Raw genomic sequence first — 19,443 nt, 5'->3', positions numbered from 1 at the left:
GTCTCCAGAGCCGGTTGACCGGCCCCCTGTGCTGCTGATTGCCAACTCACAGAACATCCTGGCCACGTACCTGAGTGGGGCCCAGGTTTCCACCATCACGCCCACTAGCACCCGGCAGACCACAGCCATGGACTTCAGCTACGCCAACGAGACGGTGTGCTGGGTGCACGTTGGTGACAGCGCTGCCCAGACACAGCTCAAGTGCGCCCGCATGCCCGGCCTGAAGGGTTTCGTGGATGAGTACACCATCAACATCTCCCTCAGCCTGCACCGTGAGTCACCTGCTCCAGCACACGGAGCCGGCGAGGGTGGGGGAGATGGGCGAGGCAAAGCCTGTCTGGGACAAGCTGGGTCGGGGGAGTGGATGGACGGGATGACCCCTGACTGGTCCAGGAGCCTAGACAAAAGCCCCCGACTGAGGCCGAGGCAGCGAGTTGAATGTGGCAACGTTTGTTTGGACCTGGGGCAGAGCTATGTCCATGCTTCCTCTCCTCTCTCTGAGCTGAGCCTCTGATGGCTCCAGCATTTCTGGCCCAGGGCAGAGAAGGGCCTCCTAGGAAAAGTGCCCGAGAGGACAATGTCTGGTCAACCTCCAGAGACCAGGGACTGTCCCTTTTCAGAGAGAAGAGTGTTGATTTGTCCACAGAGGGGTTTTCCCACATGGCGGGAGCCACAGCAAGGGAAAGAAGGGGCCTGGAGCCAGAGGAGCCTTGCTAAGTTGTGGCTGAGGGCAGAGGAGTCGGGGCCAAGCTGGGTCCATCTCCGTGTCTGTCATTTCCCTTGAGGGCATTGCCAGAACTGACTCCCTGCCGCAGCGTGGCTGTGGGGGTCCTGAGGCTGTTTTTGGCAGACAGGCTCTGTGCCAGGAATGACCCCACCAGGAATGCTCTCAGATATCCTGGATGTTCCCCTTTGATCTCCCACCCCAGGCTGTACGCTGATGCCTCAGAGGTGGAAGGTGGGGTGTGGCTGGGGACAGGGCCAGGGCAGAGGTCCGGTGCCTCGAGCACTTCTGCTCATCTCAGATGCTACATGAACAAACAAAACCTTTGCGTCATTGCTCATCTCAGATGCTACATGAACAAACAAAACCTTTGCGTCATCACATCTCCAGGAAATGCACCACAGGGCTGAGGGGAGGTCTGGCCTGTGGTTGATCTGACCCCCTGGGAGAGAGGGTAACTTGATCTGTGTGTGACCTTGAGTAAACCAGAACTCCCTCTCTCAAGCTTTGGTTTCCTAATCTGCATAGTGGGCTTGAGCTTGTCTGGCAAGATCAGACAAATTGAAGTGAAAGCCAGAAGTCACTAGAGGCCATGCAGGAGGTTTAGGATGGTGAACTGGGTGGGGCCTGTTCAGAAGATCTTGAAGTTTCTTCCATGGGTCCCTACCTGATGCTCTGCACAGAAATCCCAGGAGGACCCAACGGCTCAGTTCTGGTGGGAACAGGAGTTCCTCTGAGAGCCCCCCTCCCCTGTGGCCTCATCGAATGGTCCACAGCTCAGCCACAGCCCCTCCACAGCATCCCAGGGCGGGTCCTTGGGCTGTTGGTGACCAAAGGCTGCCTGTGATAGACCTGTCATCCTTGGAGTGCTGGGCTGGGGGCTCAACCAACACCTGGCCAGCAGAGCTCTTGAGGGGCCGGCAGCTCAGGAACCCCATGGTAGGTGGGGTGGGATTAGGGCAAGACCCCATGAGACAGCTGCCCTCTCCTGTTCCCTGTCAGTAGCCCCACCCATCAGGCCTGTCTGGGCAAACAGCTCCAGCCCTTCCCTCCCTGGCCCTGCCTCAGGGCGGACGATGCGCTGATGGGCTGGTGGGTAGGTGGCCTGGTGGGGATGCCCTCATGGGAACCTTCTCTGCTCTTGCTCTGACCTGGCTCCTCTCGTGCCTTCCTCCCCAGGAGAAGCAGGAAATAACCTCAGGCGGGTACCCTTCCCTTGGCAAACAGAGAGTGTTAGCTTCAGAGTCTGCTAGATTCGTTGGGCCCCTCTGGGGCAGAGTCCAGGAGGCCAGAAAAGACCAGAAGGTTCTGGGGAGAAATGCTACCGGGGTGAATGAATGGGTTCCTCTCGCCCCGGCCTCTGTCCCTTCCTTCGGCCCTGCCACCGCCCATGCCGCCTGACTGTCTGGCTGTCACCCTGAAGATGGTTGTTTTGCTCTCATCCCACAAACTAATTATGGGCCCTGAGCTGAGGATGTCGGAAGTGTCTCTCCCCAGCACCCTCCCCCACCCCCAGCTCATCCCCCTTCCCAGGAGAGGCTGATGGCCTGCCCAAGTGCCAGCGAGAGCAAGCGTGGCTGGCCCCAGGCACTCACCTGTGCAGGGGGGGCTGCTGGCCTGTAATTAGCTCCCCCAGGGGCAGGAAGAAGAAGGCTGCTGCTTTCTCCTGCTTTCTCTCGGCCCTCTGGGGGAGCCCTCCCTGCAATCATGCCATTCTTGGCTGACCGTGACCTCCATCGGGCCCCCGGGCTGAGCCCCACATGGGAGGAAGGAGCCTGACAAGGGAGAGGTGCTGGAGCCCAGAGCCCAGGGGCTGAGAGAAGCCTGCCTGCTGGTGTGGGAAGAAGGCAGCACAGGGGGGAGACTGCCCTGGAGAAAACTCTGGAAACAGAAATAGAATAGAAAGAAGGAAGGAGGCCAGGAAGTGAGCTTGTTTCACATGGGTCCTGGGGCGTATATGTGAGCCAGACCTGCTCTGAGTCCTGAGCCCTGGAAGGGCCCCGCCCGGGCCCTGCAGTGGTCAGCACAGCTCCATGCAAGGCTCTGTGGAACAGGCTTAGGATTGAGGTCCTGCTGTTTCCTGTCTGAGCCCAGGCCCTTCCATCCGTTTCTGCTCAAGTGGGAAGAGATCCACTGCCCGTGTCCTCACTCGTCCTGACAGGTGTGTGTGTGCATGTGAGCACTTTGCTACCTTAACATGCCGGGCTGCCAGCCCTTCCTTCCCCAGCCTGTGTCTTTCATTGGCCTGGGTGGGAGCTGGGTCTTGGGGACTCAGTGTTCATCTCTTTCCCTCCCTCCTGGAATGTAACCCAGGGCCCATCCTCCCCTGCCATGCGTGGCAGGATGGTCAGGCTTCTGAGGACTCTGATCCCATGACTGGACAACGTGGTGGGGAGAGCCAGGAGATCCTCAGGGAAGACCCTGGGCCCCCTGCCCCCACTCAGGGTTTACGACTGCCTTTCCCTAAGTGGGCCTGGAGAAGGAAATGGCAACCCACTCCAGTAGTTTAGCCTGGAGAATTCCATGGACAGAGGAGCCTGGCAGGCTACAGTCCAGAGGGTCGCAAGGAGCTGGACATGAGTGAGTGACTAACACTTTCCCCAAGTGGGAATGCCTTCATGTTTAGGCTGTGTGTGGACATGGCGTTTTTTTACTATTATATTAATAGTTATGTTATTTTTTAATACCTATTAGGAAACTCCTACAACTGGCAAATCAAATCTCTGATTTCATAGATTGTTTAAGACGCAGCAAGATGAGAAAAGTGAGTGGATATAAAGAAATGGTAGATAAATGGTAGAGCAAGCTGTGCATAAACACATCAAGCATTTTGGGAATGAGAGACCAAAGACCGAGGCCCTGAGAGGTCAGCAGTCCTGGCCTGCCCACCCTCCCACCCCACCTCTGACCACCCTCTGAAGGAACCTCAGGTCCTGTCCAGCCCCCTGCAGGGCCGCCCCTGGGCAGGGCTAGAGGTCAAGCGTAGGAACTCCCCCACCCACCGCAGCCCTGAGTGGCCTTGGCTTTGCTCCTCTGGCCTGGGCTACCAGGATGTTTCCACTGTAGAAAGAACGGGCACAGTCCTCAGAACTGGGGTCCTGGGAGGATGTGTGTGCATGCTGAGAGGAGGTTCTGAGGTTGCCAACAGAGGCCTTGAGGGAAATGAGATTTGCTGCAGTCACTTTATCTGGAGCTGTGTATGGGGGGATGCTCCAGAGGTGCCCTCAGAGGTCCTCAGGTTTCTCCCCGGTACCCTGCTGCACAGGGAAAGAAGAGGTTGGCTGGGAGGCCTAGAAAAGGCCTCCTAGGCTGCAGGCTGTGAGGTTGCGAAATGGGTCCCTAAGTCCAGCTGGCCAACTTCACTTTTCCCTCCCTCACATGTGTGCGTGCGTGCGTGTATGTGTGTGTGTGTGTTTAAAATCACAACAGGAAATAGGGCAGTGATTTGTCTAGAGGAGGGGCAGAGAGAGAGAGTTGATCCTCTGAGTCTGATGAGCTGGCCTCCCGGCTGGCAGGGGAGCCACCCTCCCACGGAGCGGGTTACCCCGACCCTCTCAGCCCCCACCCCAGCCTACAGAACCCTTCAGTGTCACAGAGGAAAGCCGGCAACTGGCTTCTTTGGCCTTTCCCACCTGCCAGGTATCAGAATATCGAGGGGCTCTCGCCAGCCCACTCATTGGCCTCAAGCTCCCCACATCCTGATGCTTTTGCTTCCCATTCCCCTTCCCAGTTTCCTCACATTTAATGGCCCTTTGCTCCTCTTCCTGGCCAGGCAGGGCCGGCCCTGCGTCTCCCGGCGCGGCTCCAGCCCAGGGCTCTCCTCCCCCGCTGTCTCCTTGAAGCTGCCTCTCCACCCAGCCTGCTCCCAACAACCCCCTCCCTGTTTTCAAGCCAAAGGAAGTAACTTAAGCAAGAGAGATGCATTTTAGAGCCCAGCCAGCATTTCTCAATAGTGGGAAGACCCTGGTTCTGACTTTGAATCGGAGCTTCAGAGTCCGAGCGTTCTCACCCCGGGACCCAGGACTGAGCCTGTGTGGGCCTGGGCCAGGCAGAGGAGGACAGTGGGGCTGGAAGCACACACGGGGCAGGGAGGGAGCCCCAGGGGGTAGAGCTGACCCCACGTGGCTGATCCCCAGACCTGCTGGTGGAACGAGAAAAGCTGAAGTCAGGACCCAGCAGGAAAGAGGAGCATGCAGACACGCTGTTTAGCAAAGCTTCTGCCAGGCCTGCCCAGTGGTCTCCTCCCTACCTGTGAGGGCCCTGACCCCCGAGCATCTCTCCCAGCCCCTGGGTGAGACACCAGAGTAGCTCTGACAAGCAGGAAGGTTGTCTGTCTTGGGCATCCTCAGGCCAGAGAAGGAGGATTCTGGAAGAAGCAGGGAAGGGAAAAACTGATGTCCCAGCACTGGGACAACAGCATGAGCACTCAGTACTCGCCAAATATTTGTTGAATGAATCAGTACATGTGTGTCGGGCACTGGGCACAAAATGAAAGACAGTGCCCTGCCCTCATGGTATTTGTCATCAGGTAAACAGGCTGTGATAAGAGGAACTCCTGGGGCTTCTGAAGGCCTGCCACACAGAGATCTTCCTCCTGGGGGCCTGAACTGTCTTGATGAATAGTAGGCGTCAGCCCCAAACTGCCCACCTTTAGTCAGGAGGCCACATGGCTCTGGCTGAAGGCACAGATGGAAAAGGCAGGAAGGATGGGGTTGGGGGGTGGGGAGGATCAGGGGATGGTGTGAACGGCAGCTCCCGTTAGTAGAGCGTTTATCACATGCCAAACCCTGTGCTGAGTGCTATTAATGACATCATCCCATTTTCCAGATCAGCAGACTGAGACTCAGAGACATCAAGTAACTTGCCCATAGTTCCACAGTGGGAAGGTGACAGAACCAGGATTCAAACCTGGGCTGGGTTGTCAGTGTCTGGAGCCTGGCTGGGCCCAGGGTGCAGCAGAGTGGTGGGAGAGTTTCCTGGAACAAGGCCCAGAAGTCCGTGTGTTCCTCGGGGTGTGGTTGAGCTGGAAGTGTGGTTTTCCTTCCTTGTCCAGGGACCTTGTACTCTATTTGCAATCTCCAGGTGTGTGGATGTGTTGGGGGATATTTCCCCCAAGGCATAGAGGCTCTCTTTCTTCCCCAGGATCACTGTAGGAAGAGTGTCTTAAATCCTGTGGCTGAAGCTAGGGTCTTCATAGGAATGAGATGGGTGGTGTTGTTTCTGGAAAAGCAGCCACTGTTTAGGGAGATGCTTCTTGAATGATGTGAAGGATGGAGACGTTGAGAAAAGCTGGAGTTGTGGGGAGTACAGAGTGCTGAGCATCGGGGCGGGGTCTCAGGGAGGCCTGAACATTCACACACACACCCCAGGTCTATTCCGGGGCCTGGAACTGAAAGTCCTTTGCAACGTCACTGACAGGCTGTGGTCTCTCCTCTGTCTCATCACCCTCCCAGCTTACCAGCCGCCGGCCCCTCAGCTCTCAGACAAGCCCCAGACTCCTCCCACCACCACACAGCATCCCTCCCCTAGGGTTTACCTGAGATTCTCCTGTCTTCAGGATTTGGGGTCTTTGGCTAGGGGCCTTCTGGAAGGTCTCTGAAGTGGATCGGTCCTGAGAAGGATGGCCCACGAGGGGACAGCTGCTCTCTGGGTGTGTGGGACCAGAATGTGAGGTCCTCTAGGCCAAAGCCCAGGACTGCATTTGTCCCCTACATGCCATGGGACAGGGGACTCCACTTGTCCCCTCTGTGCCCCGGGACAGGGGGCAACAGTCCAGCACCGTCTTCGGAGGGAAGGTGCCCATTTGAGCCCATCTCCTTACGCTTGGATTGGGAAGAGTGGCCAAGCGTGTGTGTATGTGTGTGCCTATTTGTGAGTATATGTAGTGTGGTGGGCAGAGGAGTTTGGACTTGAGAAGAAAGGAAAATAATGTGATGGAGGGGGGTTGGATAACAAAGGATTTTTGCTTGCAACTAATAGTCTCCAGCTGCAAAAATACCAAAGGGGAGCCTAGGCTAGGCTGGGGACTCCTGTTCTTGCCAAGTCCTCACCGGCCTGCTGAGCGGGGCCTTGCCTGGCCTTTGGGAGGTGGAAGGGGGGACCAGCCAAGGGTGAATATCAGAGAGCGAGGACAATCCCTTCTGCCTTCCTTCCCGGAATTGGCAAGGAACCCAGGCCAGGAGGGAGGCCCGAAGGTCAGCACATTCTGGGTCTGGAGGAGAGGATGTGGAGCTCCATCCGAAACGGGGGCAGCAGATCCCTTCAGGTTTCTTCCTCCTCCCCTCTTGCTGAGGGAAGGGCACATGGGGGAGCAGGGGCAGTGTATTGCCAGCCTTGAAGCCGGGCAGTGACTCAGGGAAGCCTCAGGAAGTTGGAGAGAAGAACGCAGCTGCACCAGCTGGTGCTGGGGAAACAGCTTCGAATGAGAAGGTCCATCTACATGCCAGCAGCCCCCAGACCCCCACTGTGCCCACCAAGTTTGCCTTTTAATCTGTTTGCCTTTCAGCCACGTTGCTGGCTGCCCGGAACTGTGGCAGGTCCCCCCTCACCCTGACTTGGGACCTTGGTTTCCTCTGGATGCGACCCAGCAGCCTTCATTTTCATCTGCTTTCTCCAAGATAACAGTGTGGGGTCATTTGCTCGCCTAACCCCTGCCCTGGCCTGGGACCCATGAGCCCCTTCTCTCTGCCCTTGTTAGGACGGGACAGTACTGGGCGCAGAGGAGACAGTGGCTGGGTTTAGGGGCACCTGAGCACTCACGGGGTAACAGCTCATGCCTGTGACTTCTCCTTCCAGTTGTCTTGGGGTGGGGTGCAACAGGGGGGACCTGAAGAGGAAACTAGTTTGATGAAAGTCTCAAATTGGCTCTTTCCCTTCCTCCCTCAACTTAAGTCCTGTGACTGTGAGTCAGTGTCAGGGCCTGGCCAAGTTCCTTGGGAGCCATGTTCCCGTTCCCTTGGCCCCGCAACCCCCATCCTCTGTTAAGAAACAGCCCCTGAATCCCTGTGGGGAAGGGGGAGGATTAGCAGAAAGCCTAGTCATTATACCTGTAGCTGTGCAAGAATTGAAGTCCTTACTGGGTTGATTGTCGCTAGTGGGAGTTTCCAGTAAAAAAAAAAAAAGTTTCAGCCAAAGGCAGATGGTCCAAAGATTCCTTTGCCTATTGGGGAAACTGGTGGAAGTAGAATGCAAGGCAGGGGTCTAGGGAGTCACTGTCTTGAAGATGTCCCAGCTTGCTAGAGGCATCACCTCTGATAGCAGTAGTTGGAGAGGGCCGTGGATGGATGGATGGGAGCCAGTGGGTCCTGCAGAGAAGGAGTCTCACCACCAGGAGGACAGCAGAGGTCCCATCCCCAGACTTCCTGTATCCTGGACTTCTGCTACCCTGGGCCACCCCTGAGTCTGAGGTCCTTGTGATGTAGACTGAGTGTGGGCACCTGACCTGCACCCTCCTCCCGCGTTCCCACCCTGCTGAAGCTCCCCATCTTTATGAGTCATGCCTCAGTTTACCTTCAGAGTCCTTTAGTGGTTCTCCTCCTCTGTGCTCTCTTCTCCACCTTATATCTTATTTCCCACTCCTTCCACCCTCCCCAGGAGAGAGGAAATTGAGCAATAGGGAAGTAGAAGCATCGGCCATGGAAATGAGAACAGGAAGTCTGACCCATGTCACTGGTCCCAATCTTCTGCCACGATGGGCCTTCCCTTTTCCATCTCGTGGGCCCTGTATTTGAACATTCTCTTCTCTTAGACTGGATTTACTGACGGATGCCTGGCTTTTCCATTTTGAAAAATCAGGAAACACGTATAGCTTCTGGTTGGTGCTCCTGACTGGCGTGAGATAAGCCGACTCACCATACAGAGTTGATAAAAAGCAGAGATGTGTGATGTTTTATTAGCCTGAGTGCTCTTATTCCAAGAAAAAGCAAATTTTAAAAATTCTGGAGTGACCTTGTGGACCTGTCCTTACTGCCTTTCAGAAGTGCAGGAAGATGGGCCCATTCAAGCAGGGGCTAGAGTTGGGAAACCTGTCAGTCAGCCAGCCAGCCAGTGATTTCCTGCTGCCCATGTGTGCCACCCTGAGCTCGGCCTGGGGATCAGGGCTATGAAGGAGTATACTCAGAGACTTGTCTTTGGAGAGACGCGGTTGGTGAAGGATTGCCAACAACACCAGGCAAAATACGCCACTGCCGATAGTTCCTGTAGGAGCTTAGGGAGGAGAGAGAGCCGTGGTCTGAGTGGTGAAGGAGGGCACCCCAGAGGAGATGGGCATGTCAGGGGAAGACCTCCCCCATAGCCCTTTCATTCCCACTCTCCAGATGTCGAACAGATGGCCATCGACTGGCTGACTGGCAACTTCTACTTTGTGGATGACATTGACGACAGGATCTTTGTCTGCAACCGAAACGGGGACACGTGTGTCACTCTCCTAGACCTGGAGCTGTACAACCCCAAGGGCATCGCACTGGACCCTGCCATGGGGTGAGCAGGGCAGGCAGGGGCAGAGGCAGAGGCCCTGGTAGAAGGGAGGGTGCCCAGCTTTCAGACCCAGCATAACATGCTGTCTGCCCACAGGAAGGTGTTCTTCACTGACTATGGTCAGATCCCCAAAGTGGAGCGCTGTGACATGGACGGGCAGAACCGCACCAAGCTGGTGGACAGCAAGATCGTTTTTCCTCACGGCATCACGCTGGACCTCGTCAGCCGCCTTGTCTACTGGGCTGATGCCTACCTGGATTACATTGAGGTGGTGGACTACGAGGGCAAGGGCCGGCAGACCATCATCCAGGGCATCCTGGTGAGGAGGAAGTCTCAGCTTTGGGACCCTTCTCTAGGCCTCCCGGGACGGGGGACAGTATGAGAGGGCTTGGCACAAGCACTGGGGGAAGAGGACAGGTCATGACTTCCACTTGGATGGCCACAGTCGTTTTATTTTTTTTATTTATTTATTTTTTTACAGTCGTTTTAGAGAACACCTTTTTTGCTTCCCTTTTCTCATGTGGTCCCTACAGCAACCCCTGGAGAATGAGCTGGCAGGGTGACTCAGTTCCCCTTTGGCAGCTGAAGAATCTCAGGGTTCACAGGGATTAAGTGATTTGCTTGAGGTCACACCACTGGGAAATAGCATTTGAGCCTGGTCTAGAAGCCCTTCCAGCCCAAAGATGGCATCTCTGTTCTGGTGAAATTAGGGTGACCATCCATCCTGATTTGCCCCAGACTGTCCCAGTGTTGACTCTTGAAGTCCCCTGGGGTCAGTCTTGGACAAACAGGATAGAAGGTCACCTTAGATACATTATGCAGGTAATGGGGGCTGTTATCAGGCTTGCTTGGGGCCAGTCTGTCCTCTCAACCCTCCTGAAAGCTGGGAGCTAAAGGCAGGCTAAGAATGTTCTCTGTGGACAGAGGGAAGGATCCAATTCCAGGTCAGTGCAAAGTCACTCCATCAGCAGATATGTGCCTGATTCTGAGAGGGAGGAGTCTGGTTCCTCCCTCAAGGGGTTTGAGCCGAGGGGATAGAGTAAATCCACAGATCACCAGACAGTAGATTACAGCCAGAAATGGAGTGTGGAAGCAGAGACCGTCATCTCTGGTTAGAAGATTCCAGAAGCCCTCCAAAGAGATGCCCTGTGAAGGATGAGTGGGATTTGACAAGCAAATCTCAAGAAAGGGTAGTCCAGAGAAGATAGTCCAGGAGTAAAGCACGGAGTTGGATAATGGGGGGATAAGTTAGGAATGCGAGTCACGGAGTCTGGATGCAAAGCTGACCAGTTCTCCAATGGTGGAGGTAGGAATCTCTTCTCCTCTCGTGTTGACGGTTCCTGCCTGCCCGTCGCAGATCGAGCACCTGTATGGCCTGACCGTGTTTGAGAATTATCTCTACGCCACCAACTCGGACAATGCCAACGCCCAGCAGAAGACTAGTGTGATCCGTGTGAACCGGTTCAACAGCACTGACTACCAGGTGGTCACCCGTGTGGACAAGGGCGGTGCCCTCCACATCTACCACCAGCGCCGTCAGCCCCGAGGTGAGCGGCGCGCCGCAGCCCCTTCCGGGACCCTCCGGTGGGCCCTCTTCTTGTATCATGACTGCTTCTCCGAGCCATCCACCCCAGAATGCCTCCCTGCGTCTGCCCCTCAGCCTCCGAATCCCACCCCGGGAGCCCCTTGCCCTCATTCTGCTCAGGATGTCCATCACCCCTCCCGGTTCACTGGCACCTGGCTGTGAGCAGCAGTGACCCCTGACCACGAAAGTCCCCACCTGAGTCTCACGGCTGGGTGGTGTGAGGGTAGAGGAATCCCAGTCCTGCGGCTTCCAAGTCCCTGGAGGGGACAGCAGACACAAAGACAGCAGCAGGAGGGAGTGTGGTCAGACTTGAGGAAGCCTTCTCAGGGCCTGGCACGGAGACTTCGAGGGGTCCTGACCGGCTCTCCACCCTGCCCCAGTGAGGAGCCATGCCTGCGAGAACGACCAGTACGGGAAGCCAGGCGGATGCTCTGACATCTGCCTGCTGGCCAACAGCCACAAGGCGCGGACCTGCCGCTGTCGCTCCGGCTTCAGCCTGGGCAGTGACGGGAAGTCGTGCAAGAGTGAGTGCTGGGGAAGGGCTTGGGTGCCTGCTGGGATGAGGCAGGAGGGGTCTGCCTCCCATAGCCCAGCTCCTTCCCTCTAAGATGCAGAAAGATGGAGGGACTTAACCAAAGTATCGTCACCAGTGAGGGACAGACCAGGACTTGAACTCCCATCTGAGAGCAGGGCTTCTCCCACTATCCCACTCAGGCTCCCACTCAGAACACTGTCAGCTGGCCCGTTTCAGCCCTTCATTTGTTCATCAAGTATCTAGTGAGCACGCACTGTGTCTGGCGTTGTCCTGGTAGCAAGGGTTCAGCAATGAACAAGATAGATGTTGTCTCTGGCCTCGTGGAGCTTATAGTCTGGCAGAGGAGGTGGGCAAACACAAAAATGACTTCAGGTGCTGGTAGGTGTTAGGAAGAAAATAGAGCGGAGCATGGTGCTCATGATGACAGCCCAGGCTCCCGCTGAGACGGCCCTCAGGGAAGGCGTCCCTGTGGAATTGAAATTAGAGTCAAACTCCCTGTGAGGTGAGGAAGTGGATCACGTACCTGGAGGAAGAGCGTTTGTGGCGGAGGGAATCGGCAGTGCCAGGGTTCAGAGGCCACTGTAAGCTTGGAGTGCTGGGGAGCAACATGGAGGCGGTGGGGTGGGGGAGCCACGAATGAGGGAGATGAGGACCCAGGTTGGATTGTGTTCTAACTGGGATGAGGAGCTCTGGGTGGCTTTATAAATTCGACTCCCTTTTGTGAAAACAGTCGTGCTGGCTGCTGGGGGGAGGATGGGCAGCAGGGAAGTGGCAGGAGGCTATTTCTGCGGCGTAGGCAAGAAGTGATGTGGCTTAGACTGGGATGGCAGCAGAGGAAGTGGTCAAAAGGGATCAGATTCCAACCTATTTGGGTCACTAATTTCACTACTCAACAGTGGGCACTTACTGAAAACATGCTACTTGCTACTTTTGCTCCATTTCCCACCCCTGGAGTCCACAGGAAACCACCCCCCAGGGCATTGTTCCCTGGGCCTTACAGGCTTTGTGTCTGTCCATGTGATTCAGATCCCCGTGCTGCCCCCACCCACTCACTGCAGGCGGAGCATCAGCTGGGTGGTGGTCGTGTGCACGTGTGTGTGTGTGTGTGTCTGTCTGTCTGACTTTGTGCCCCTCCTTGTGCCTGCCCTAGAGCCAGAACACGAGCTGTTCCTTGTGTATGGCAAGGGCCGGCCTGGCATCATCCGGGGCATGGACATGGGGGCCAAGGTTCCCGACGAGCATATGATCCCCATCGAGAACCTTATGAATCCCCGGGCCCTGGACTTCCACGCTGAGACCGGCTTCATCTACTTTGCCGACACCACCAGCTACCTCATTGGCCGCCAGAAGATCGATGGCACCGAGCGGGAGACCATCCTGAAGGACGGTAAGGGCCCCAGAGTGGGAGGTGGACGGTCGGGACTCCCAGGAGGTGGCATGCACCTGAGGAAGCAGGAAGCCATGTAGGGCCTGGGCATCTGTCTCCCCATGCCCTCCCTCCTAGTGTGGAGAGTCCCCTGGTGACTGGCTGGCTGGTCTGGTTGGCATGGAGATGAGGGGATAGACAGATTGACCCCTGGGTGACCCCCTTCTTGGCTGAGCCGAAAAGAGGCAGGAGGATGGATGGGTAAGGCAGCATCTTTGCCAGCCCTTGGGAAAACTCAGGGTCTTTCTCCCGTTGGCTCTGAGCCCTGGAGCTGCACGCAGCGCACAGCCAGGGAGAGGCCTGAGGCTCTGAACTGGAGCAGGCACACATGTGCACACACAGAGTCTATGTAGCCGGACTTCACGGCCGCCGAGAGCTGCAGGCTTACATGCCCTGAGAAAATCGTGTTTTGTGAATGGAATCCAGTTTTCCCTCTGAGCTGCCCCAGCAGGTCAGCAGTGCATTGTCTTCTGAATACCCACCTGCGTGGAGGCTCTGAGCCCCTGAGTGCTGCACCATGCCTGCCGGGTGTTCTGAACTCCCAAACCTGCCCTCCTGACCAATCCGTCTGACTGACGCTGGTTACCACCCCTGGTCCTGCTCCCCACGCCCCACCTCGACTCAGAGAACCTCAGCAGTCAGCAACCATAAGACTCTGGGGAAACCAAAAGTAACTCCTCATCAGGAAAAGATTGGGGTTCCCTCTCCCAGGGAACTGCTATTTAAGCTGGAGATGGACCATGGAGCTAAGTGAGAAGTCACTCCCTAACTGACTTGTTTTGTTAGCTCAGGGTTTTTAGGCCTGGCATGTAGTGTTGCACTTGTACCCAGAGTCACGTGTCTATTGTCCCAGTTCTCCACCCACCTCAGGCCCTGACATACCTTCCTGAGTGAGCCCGTGTACGCCATGGAGGTTTCCTCGCTGCCATGTCCAGTTTTGAGAGACTGCCTCAACATAGATGTCGCACCACAAATGACCTCCCATCCCCTTCCTCCACCTTCCTAGCCCAGCCCAGCCTCACCACCATCTCCGGCCAGGAGGCTCCCTGCACTCCCAGTAGCCAAGGGCTCCAAAGTGTAGGTATCCTAAGGACCAGAGGCAGTTTTGAGCCTCCTCTGACACTCCCCCTCTGCCCACCCACCCGCCCCATTGCAGGCATCCACAATGTGGAAGGCGTGGCTGTGGACTGGATGGGGGACAATTTGTATTGGACGGATGATGGACCCAAGAAGACCATCAGTGTGGCCAGGCTGGAGAAAGCTGCTCAGACCCGCAAGACCTTAATCGAGGGCAAAATGACACACCCCAGGGCCATTGTGGTGGATCCACTCAATGGGTGAGTCCTCCCAGGGCCTTGGGGCGAGGAAAGGGACTCAGAGCCTGAGTCCCATGGGCCTCAGGACTAGGGGGTAAGACGGAGAGTGGATGGGGGAGGGCAGCAAAGATTTGACCGAAGGAGGGAAAGGTGTCCTTATCTACAGGGCAGTGGGAGTGAGACGGAAACAATCTGGTCCTGTCACTCCCAGCAGCGCCCTCCCCTGGCTCCCTGTGCCCTCATCAGCCCTGAGGTCCTGCAAGGTCTGCCTGCAGCTCGATTGACCTCTGCACCTCACTTCCTGCATCTGGAAGTTCTGTTCCCACTGCCTGCTGTCTGTTCCTCAAGCCAGCATCCAGCCCTTCCTCCCTCAGGGCTTTTTGCTCTTGGAGTTCCTTAGCCTGGGACTCCCAAGTATTTACACATGGGGCTGCTTCTCAGTGTTCACGTCAGCTCAAATGCTACTTCCTGGGAGAGGCCTTCCTCACCAGCTGCACTCTTGGTCTCCATGCTGTCCCCCTTCCTGGAGTCCCTCCTGACCTCTATCGCTTTCCAGTGTGTGTGGCCCTCCTGGCTGACCTGTTTCTTGTCTGTGTCCTGGGTGGGACATGGGCTCCACGAGAGAGGGGCCTTGGCAGCCTTGGTCTCACCTCCAGTGCCAGAGCTGTGCCCAACTCAGTAGGCACTCAGCACCTACTTGTTGAATGGAGGAGTGAATGAATGAAACGTGTGGGCCAGGGATAAGCTGGAGAAGGCCATGGCACCCCGCTCCAGTACTCTTGCCTGGAAACTCCCATGGATGGAAGAGCCTGGTGGGCTTCCATCTATGGGGTCGCACAGAGTCGGACATGACTGAGCGACTTCCCTTTCACTTTTCACTTTTACACATTGGAGAAGGAAATGGCAACCCACTCCAGTGTTCTTGCCTGGAGAATCCCCGGGACGGGGGAGCCTGGTGGGCTGCCGTCTATGGGGTCGCACAGAGTCGGACACGACTGAAGCGACTTAGCAGCAGTAGCAGCAGCAGGGATGAGCAGGGCAGGAGGACCCTGTGAGGAGCTCTGGGAGGGCCTGCCTGGCTTAGGATCACAGGGGAGGATGCTGATGGCAGGGGTGGCCCATGTGATGCTGACCAGTAACTGCCCACAGGTGGATGTACTGGACTGACTGGGAGGAGGACCCCAAGGACAGTCGGCGAGGGCGGCTAGAGAGGGCCTGGATGGACGGCTCACACCGAGACATCTTCGTCACCTCCAAGACAGTACTTTGGCCCAATGGGCTGAGCCTGGACATCCCAGCTGGGCGCCTGTACTGGGTGGATGCCTTCTATGACCGCATCGAAACCATCCTGCTCAATGGCACCGACCGAAAGGTGGGCAGGCATGCAGCTGTGTGTAGGTGTTCATGTGTGCATTTCTGGACCGCGCGTGTGTGTGTGACCGAGGCTGGGTGTCTGAATGTGTGGGCATCCGTGTGAGTCCAGGCCCGAGGGCTGCATGTGTGTTTGCCTGTGAGCTTGTGGGTATGTCCCTCGGTGTGCTTGTGTGCCTGTGTCTTGGGTTGTTTAAGGATTGCTTCTTCAGAGTATCTCTGTGACTGTTCACATGGCCTGCGGGCCTGACCGCCTGAGCGTACACATCGTGTGCACCTCAGCCTGCTTGTGCACGTACACACAGCACATGCTGGTGTGTGCCTAGACCGCGTGCCTGTGTACAGGTGCAAGACACCTAGAGATGGTATATTCGTATGCTCGTTCATTCGGGTGGTGCGTGCTTCATTCGTGAGTTCCGTGCACATCTAGGCGTGTGGCCCAAGCTCTCACGGTATTTAAGGCCAACTGCAGTGTGGTCCTGACCATCTCTGTGGTCGTCTTTCTCCCTACTTCCCACCTCCCAGCACTGGGACAGCATCATTGGACAACTCATGAGCCCGGTATACGGCAAGGCTCTGCCCTCTGTGCTATTGCTTGTGCAGACCTTCTAGCCTCTGCCCAGCCCCTCCTCACCTGGCACACCTCTCAGGGGCCACCTCCACTGGGATGCTGTCTCCAGACCCTCTGCCACCCTGATGCCCCTGAGTGCCTTTCCTGAGACAGTGGCGGCTCCAGTGCAGGGACCACATCTTCTCTGTTTCTGAGTGCTACCTTAACAGATTCTGGCAAACGTGTGGCGGGTGAAGAAACGAATGGATGGAGTCTGGCTGTCAGCCCACTGCTCTGTTTGCGTGTGCGTGCGCACGTGCGCGTATGTTGGAGGGGTATCAATGAATATGAATCAACAAAGGAGAGGAGTGTGGGCCAGCCCTCGCAGTGTCCGCTGGGTTCAGGGTTTGGCACTTAGCTGTGTGCAAAGCTCCCATCCTCGGGGCTTCTGGGCTGATGGGGGAGAGAAGCCCACACCCAGGCTGTGGACGTAAGAGTGTACAAAGCAGTGAACCCCTAAGCCTCCCTGAGGCACCCCTACTCTCTCAGCTGCTGGGTAAGCCCCTCTCCGTTCCTAGATTGTGTATGAGGGTCCTGAGCTGAACCACGCCTTTGGCCTCTGTCACCATGGCAACTACCTCTTCTGGACTGAGTACCGGAGCGGCAGTGTCTACCGCCTGGAGCGGGGCACAGGAGGGGCGGCCCCCATTGTGACCCTTCTGCGCAGCGAGCGGCCCCCCATCTTTGAGATCCGCATGTATGATGCCCAGCAGCAGCAAGGTACCCCTGGACCAGGACTGGGACGTGGTGGGACCTGGACGGTGGGCGAGGCGCCTGTGGGTGGGGTGAAGGCACTCCCAGGGAGCCTAGGCTCTGACTTTTGAGGCTCTTGAGAAGAGAGGCCCCCACCCCAATTTGACCTTCCATGTTCCCCATCGCCCCTCCTGCCCCATGCCTCCATCTCCTCATCTTCAACCCCGCCACATTCCCTCTTTCTGTCTTCTCCTTTTAATGCACCGCCTCCCCTGGCCTTTCGTCTCCCTTCTCTGGCCTTTCCTGACTCTGCCACAACCCGTCTCCTGTCCTCCTGCTCCTCCCTCCTTGCGCCCACGGCCCCTCCTTCACAGTGGGCACCAACAAATGCCGGGTGAACAACGGCGGCTGCAGCAGCCTGTGCCTGGCCACCCCTGGGAGCCGTCAGTGTGCCTGTGCTGAGGACCAGGTGTTGGACGCAGACGGTGTCACTTGTTTGGGTACGAGGGGCCCAGCTGGGGTGGGAGGTGGGGGAGCAGACTCCAGCAGAAGGCCACAGTGTCCGGATGGGGATCGGAGACGAAGGAGGCAGAGGGCCCTGAGGGATGCAGTAGAAGTTGAGGGATGGACTTTGCTGGCGGTCCAGAGGTTAAGACTGTGATTCCAGTACAGGAGGCCTGGGTGCCATTCCTGGTTGGGGAACTAAGAGCCCATACGCCGCATGGTGCAACCGAAAAAAAAAGTTGAAGGATGGACTGAGTGAAGGCTCCAGGTGCTGGAGGGTTTTACGGTGACCAGGGTCTAGGGGTTTGGGGAGGGCGTGAAGATTAAGGGGAACTTGAGAGGCGAGCAGGACAGCTCTGGAAAGGGAAAAGCATTCTTAACTTCTTTTACGTTTATTTCTCCATGGTTCAAGTAATACAATAGTTCAAAATATTGGAAATTAGAGAGGGGGGGAAAAGCCCAGTCTCACTAGCAAACGACCACTGTGCTGTTAGCCTGGTGGTAAGTGAACACCATCCTTTTCCCCTAGGTGGGTTTTTACATGGCTGGAAATCGTAGTGTATATAAATGTTTTCTGCTTTTTTTGGCTCATATATGCCACAAATTTTCTGTGTTATTATTGCATTGTTTTAAATAGCCCCAGTTTTAGATAAAAGTGGGTCATGTTCATTGTAAAAACAAGCAAGCGCTATAGAAAAATACAGAGAAGTACAGATCACCCCAAATTCCACCACCCATAGTTTGCGCTGTTACCGTCCAGGGAGCACTCTCCGGATCTCTCTTCATTCGCTTCACTTAAACGGAACCACTCTGCACCTGCTGTTGTTTCCTGAGCTTGTCACTTGACAGGGTGTCATGCGTACATCAGCAGAATTTCTAATGGCCAAAATGTGTTTCATTTAGTAAACATCCCATAATTTACTCAGCCCTTTCTCTACTGTTGGATGTTTAGGTTGCTTCCAGTTTTTTATTAGAATCACTGCCAGCATTTACTGAACACAAACTATGTACTAGGCATGGTTCTAAGCACTCCCCATGCAGTAACTGACTTACTCCTTAAAATATTCTTGTAAAGAAGATTTTTTTTTAATGTTCCTTTATTTGGCTGCGTTGGGTTTTAGTCGCAGATGTGGAGTTTTAGTTGCGTCTTGCGAGATTTTTTGTTGCAGTGCAGACTCTAGTATTGGCACGAGGGCTCAGCAGTGGCGATGAGTGGACTCCAGAGCTTGTGGGCTTCAGTCGCTGTGGCACTCGGGCTTTCTCTAGTTGTGGCTGTGGGCTTCAGGTGCACGGGCTTAGTTACTCAATGGCACGTGGAATCCTAATTCCCTGACCAGGGATCGAACTCGCATCCCCTGCGTTGCAAGGCAGATTCTTAACCAGTGGACCACCAGGGAAGCCCCGGGAAGGTATTTTTATTATCCCAATTTATAAATGGAGAAATTGAGGCCCAAAGTGAGAGCGGGGGTTTGTTTGAACCCAGGAAGTCTGGCCCAGAGTCTGGTTATTAATCACCTGCTCTATTTCTTATAGCTCTGCTATTTCTTATACCTTCATGCCTTCCCAGATTCAGGACAGTTTCCTTAGGATACAATCCTAAGAAAGGAAAATGGGTCAGTGGGCCATAGATAGTGTACAGCTAAGAGTGAGTGACTGAGGCCAGGTGCAGGGCAAAAGCATTGGTGGAAAGGAGCTTCAGAGCTGAGAGGCCACTGCAATGAAAGAGTATCCACATGGACATTAAAATCACCAAGAATTAAAGGGAACGACTGGAGAAAGTGACTATGAGCCAGGAGCTAAAAACTCTAAGGATGCTGGGGCCCGTAGTGGTAGGAGCTTATATAGTTTTATAACATGAAAGTCAACACTGATTTTTGAGAGAGGAGAGAGGGAGAATGGTCTGGAAGCAGAGGTGAGGACCAAGGGGGACACCTGCAGCCTCCAGACCCAGTGGTCCCTGGAACCCACAGGATTAGAGAGGGTAAGAGATGAGTCAGAAAGGCGTGAGCAGAGCTGTGGGATCCAGAGCCAGGGACTGCCATGGGCGTTCCTGGGCTTCCAGAGCCCACCCTGTGAAAACACAGACAGGACACAGTGACTTTACTGCTGGCAGCTGAAGGCAGATGGCGGTGTGAGTGTTGGGGACAGGAGTTGGCAGGGTTCTGTTTTCACTCCTGCCTGTAGAATTGACACATTTTTGAAGG

At 55.7% G+C, this 19,443-nt stretch overlaps 1 protein-coding gene across 2 annotated transcripts in view; it reads left to right on the top strand.

The window, feature by feature from the left end:
* The window catches only part of LRP1 (LDL receptor related protein 1), a 79,892-nt gene that overhangs the window by 15,959 nt on the left and 44,490 nt on the right, over nucleotides 1-19,443 (top strand). For both annotated transcript variants that reach the window (XM_069584935.1, XM_069584934.1), the window contains exons 6-15: nucleotides 9-272; nucleotides 9,040-9,202; nucleotides 9,296-9,518; nucleotides 10,557-10,746; nucleotides 11,165-11,308; nucleotides 12,470-12,706; nucleotides 13,902-14,082; nucleotides 15,211-15,433; nucleotides 16,561-16,762; nucleotides 17,110-17,235. In XM_069584935.1, coding sequence (XP_069441036.1) covers nucleotides 9-272; nucleotides 9,040-9,202; nucleotides 9,296-9,518; nucleotides 10,557-10,746; nucleotides 11,165-11,308; nucleotides 12,470-12,706; nucleotides 13,902-14,082; nucleotides 15,211-15,433; nucleotides 16,561-16,762; nucleotides 17,110-17,235 — 1,953 coding nt within the window. The remainder of the gene's footprint in view (nucleotides 1-8; nucleotides 273-9,039; nucleotides 9,203-9,295; nucleotides 9,519-10,556; nucleotides 10,747-11,164; nucleotides 11,309-12,469; nucleotides 12,707-13,901; nucleotides 14,083-15,210; nucleotides 15,434-16,560; nucleotides 16,763-17,109; nucleotides 17,236-19,443) is intronic.

Source organism: Ovis canadensis, chromosome 3 (assembly GCF_042477335.2).
Source record: "Ovis canadensis isolate MfBH-ARS-UI-01 breed Bighorn chromosome 3, ARS-UI_OviCan_v2, whole genome shotgun sequence".
Taxonomy (NCBI): Eukaryota; Metazoa; Chordata; class Mammalia; order Artiodactyla; family Bovidae; genus Ovis; species Ovis canadensis.
This window is presented reverse-complemented; position numbering and strand designations above follow the sequence as displayed.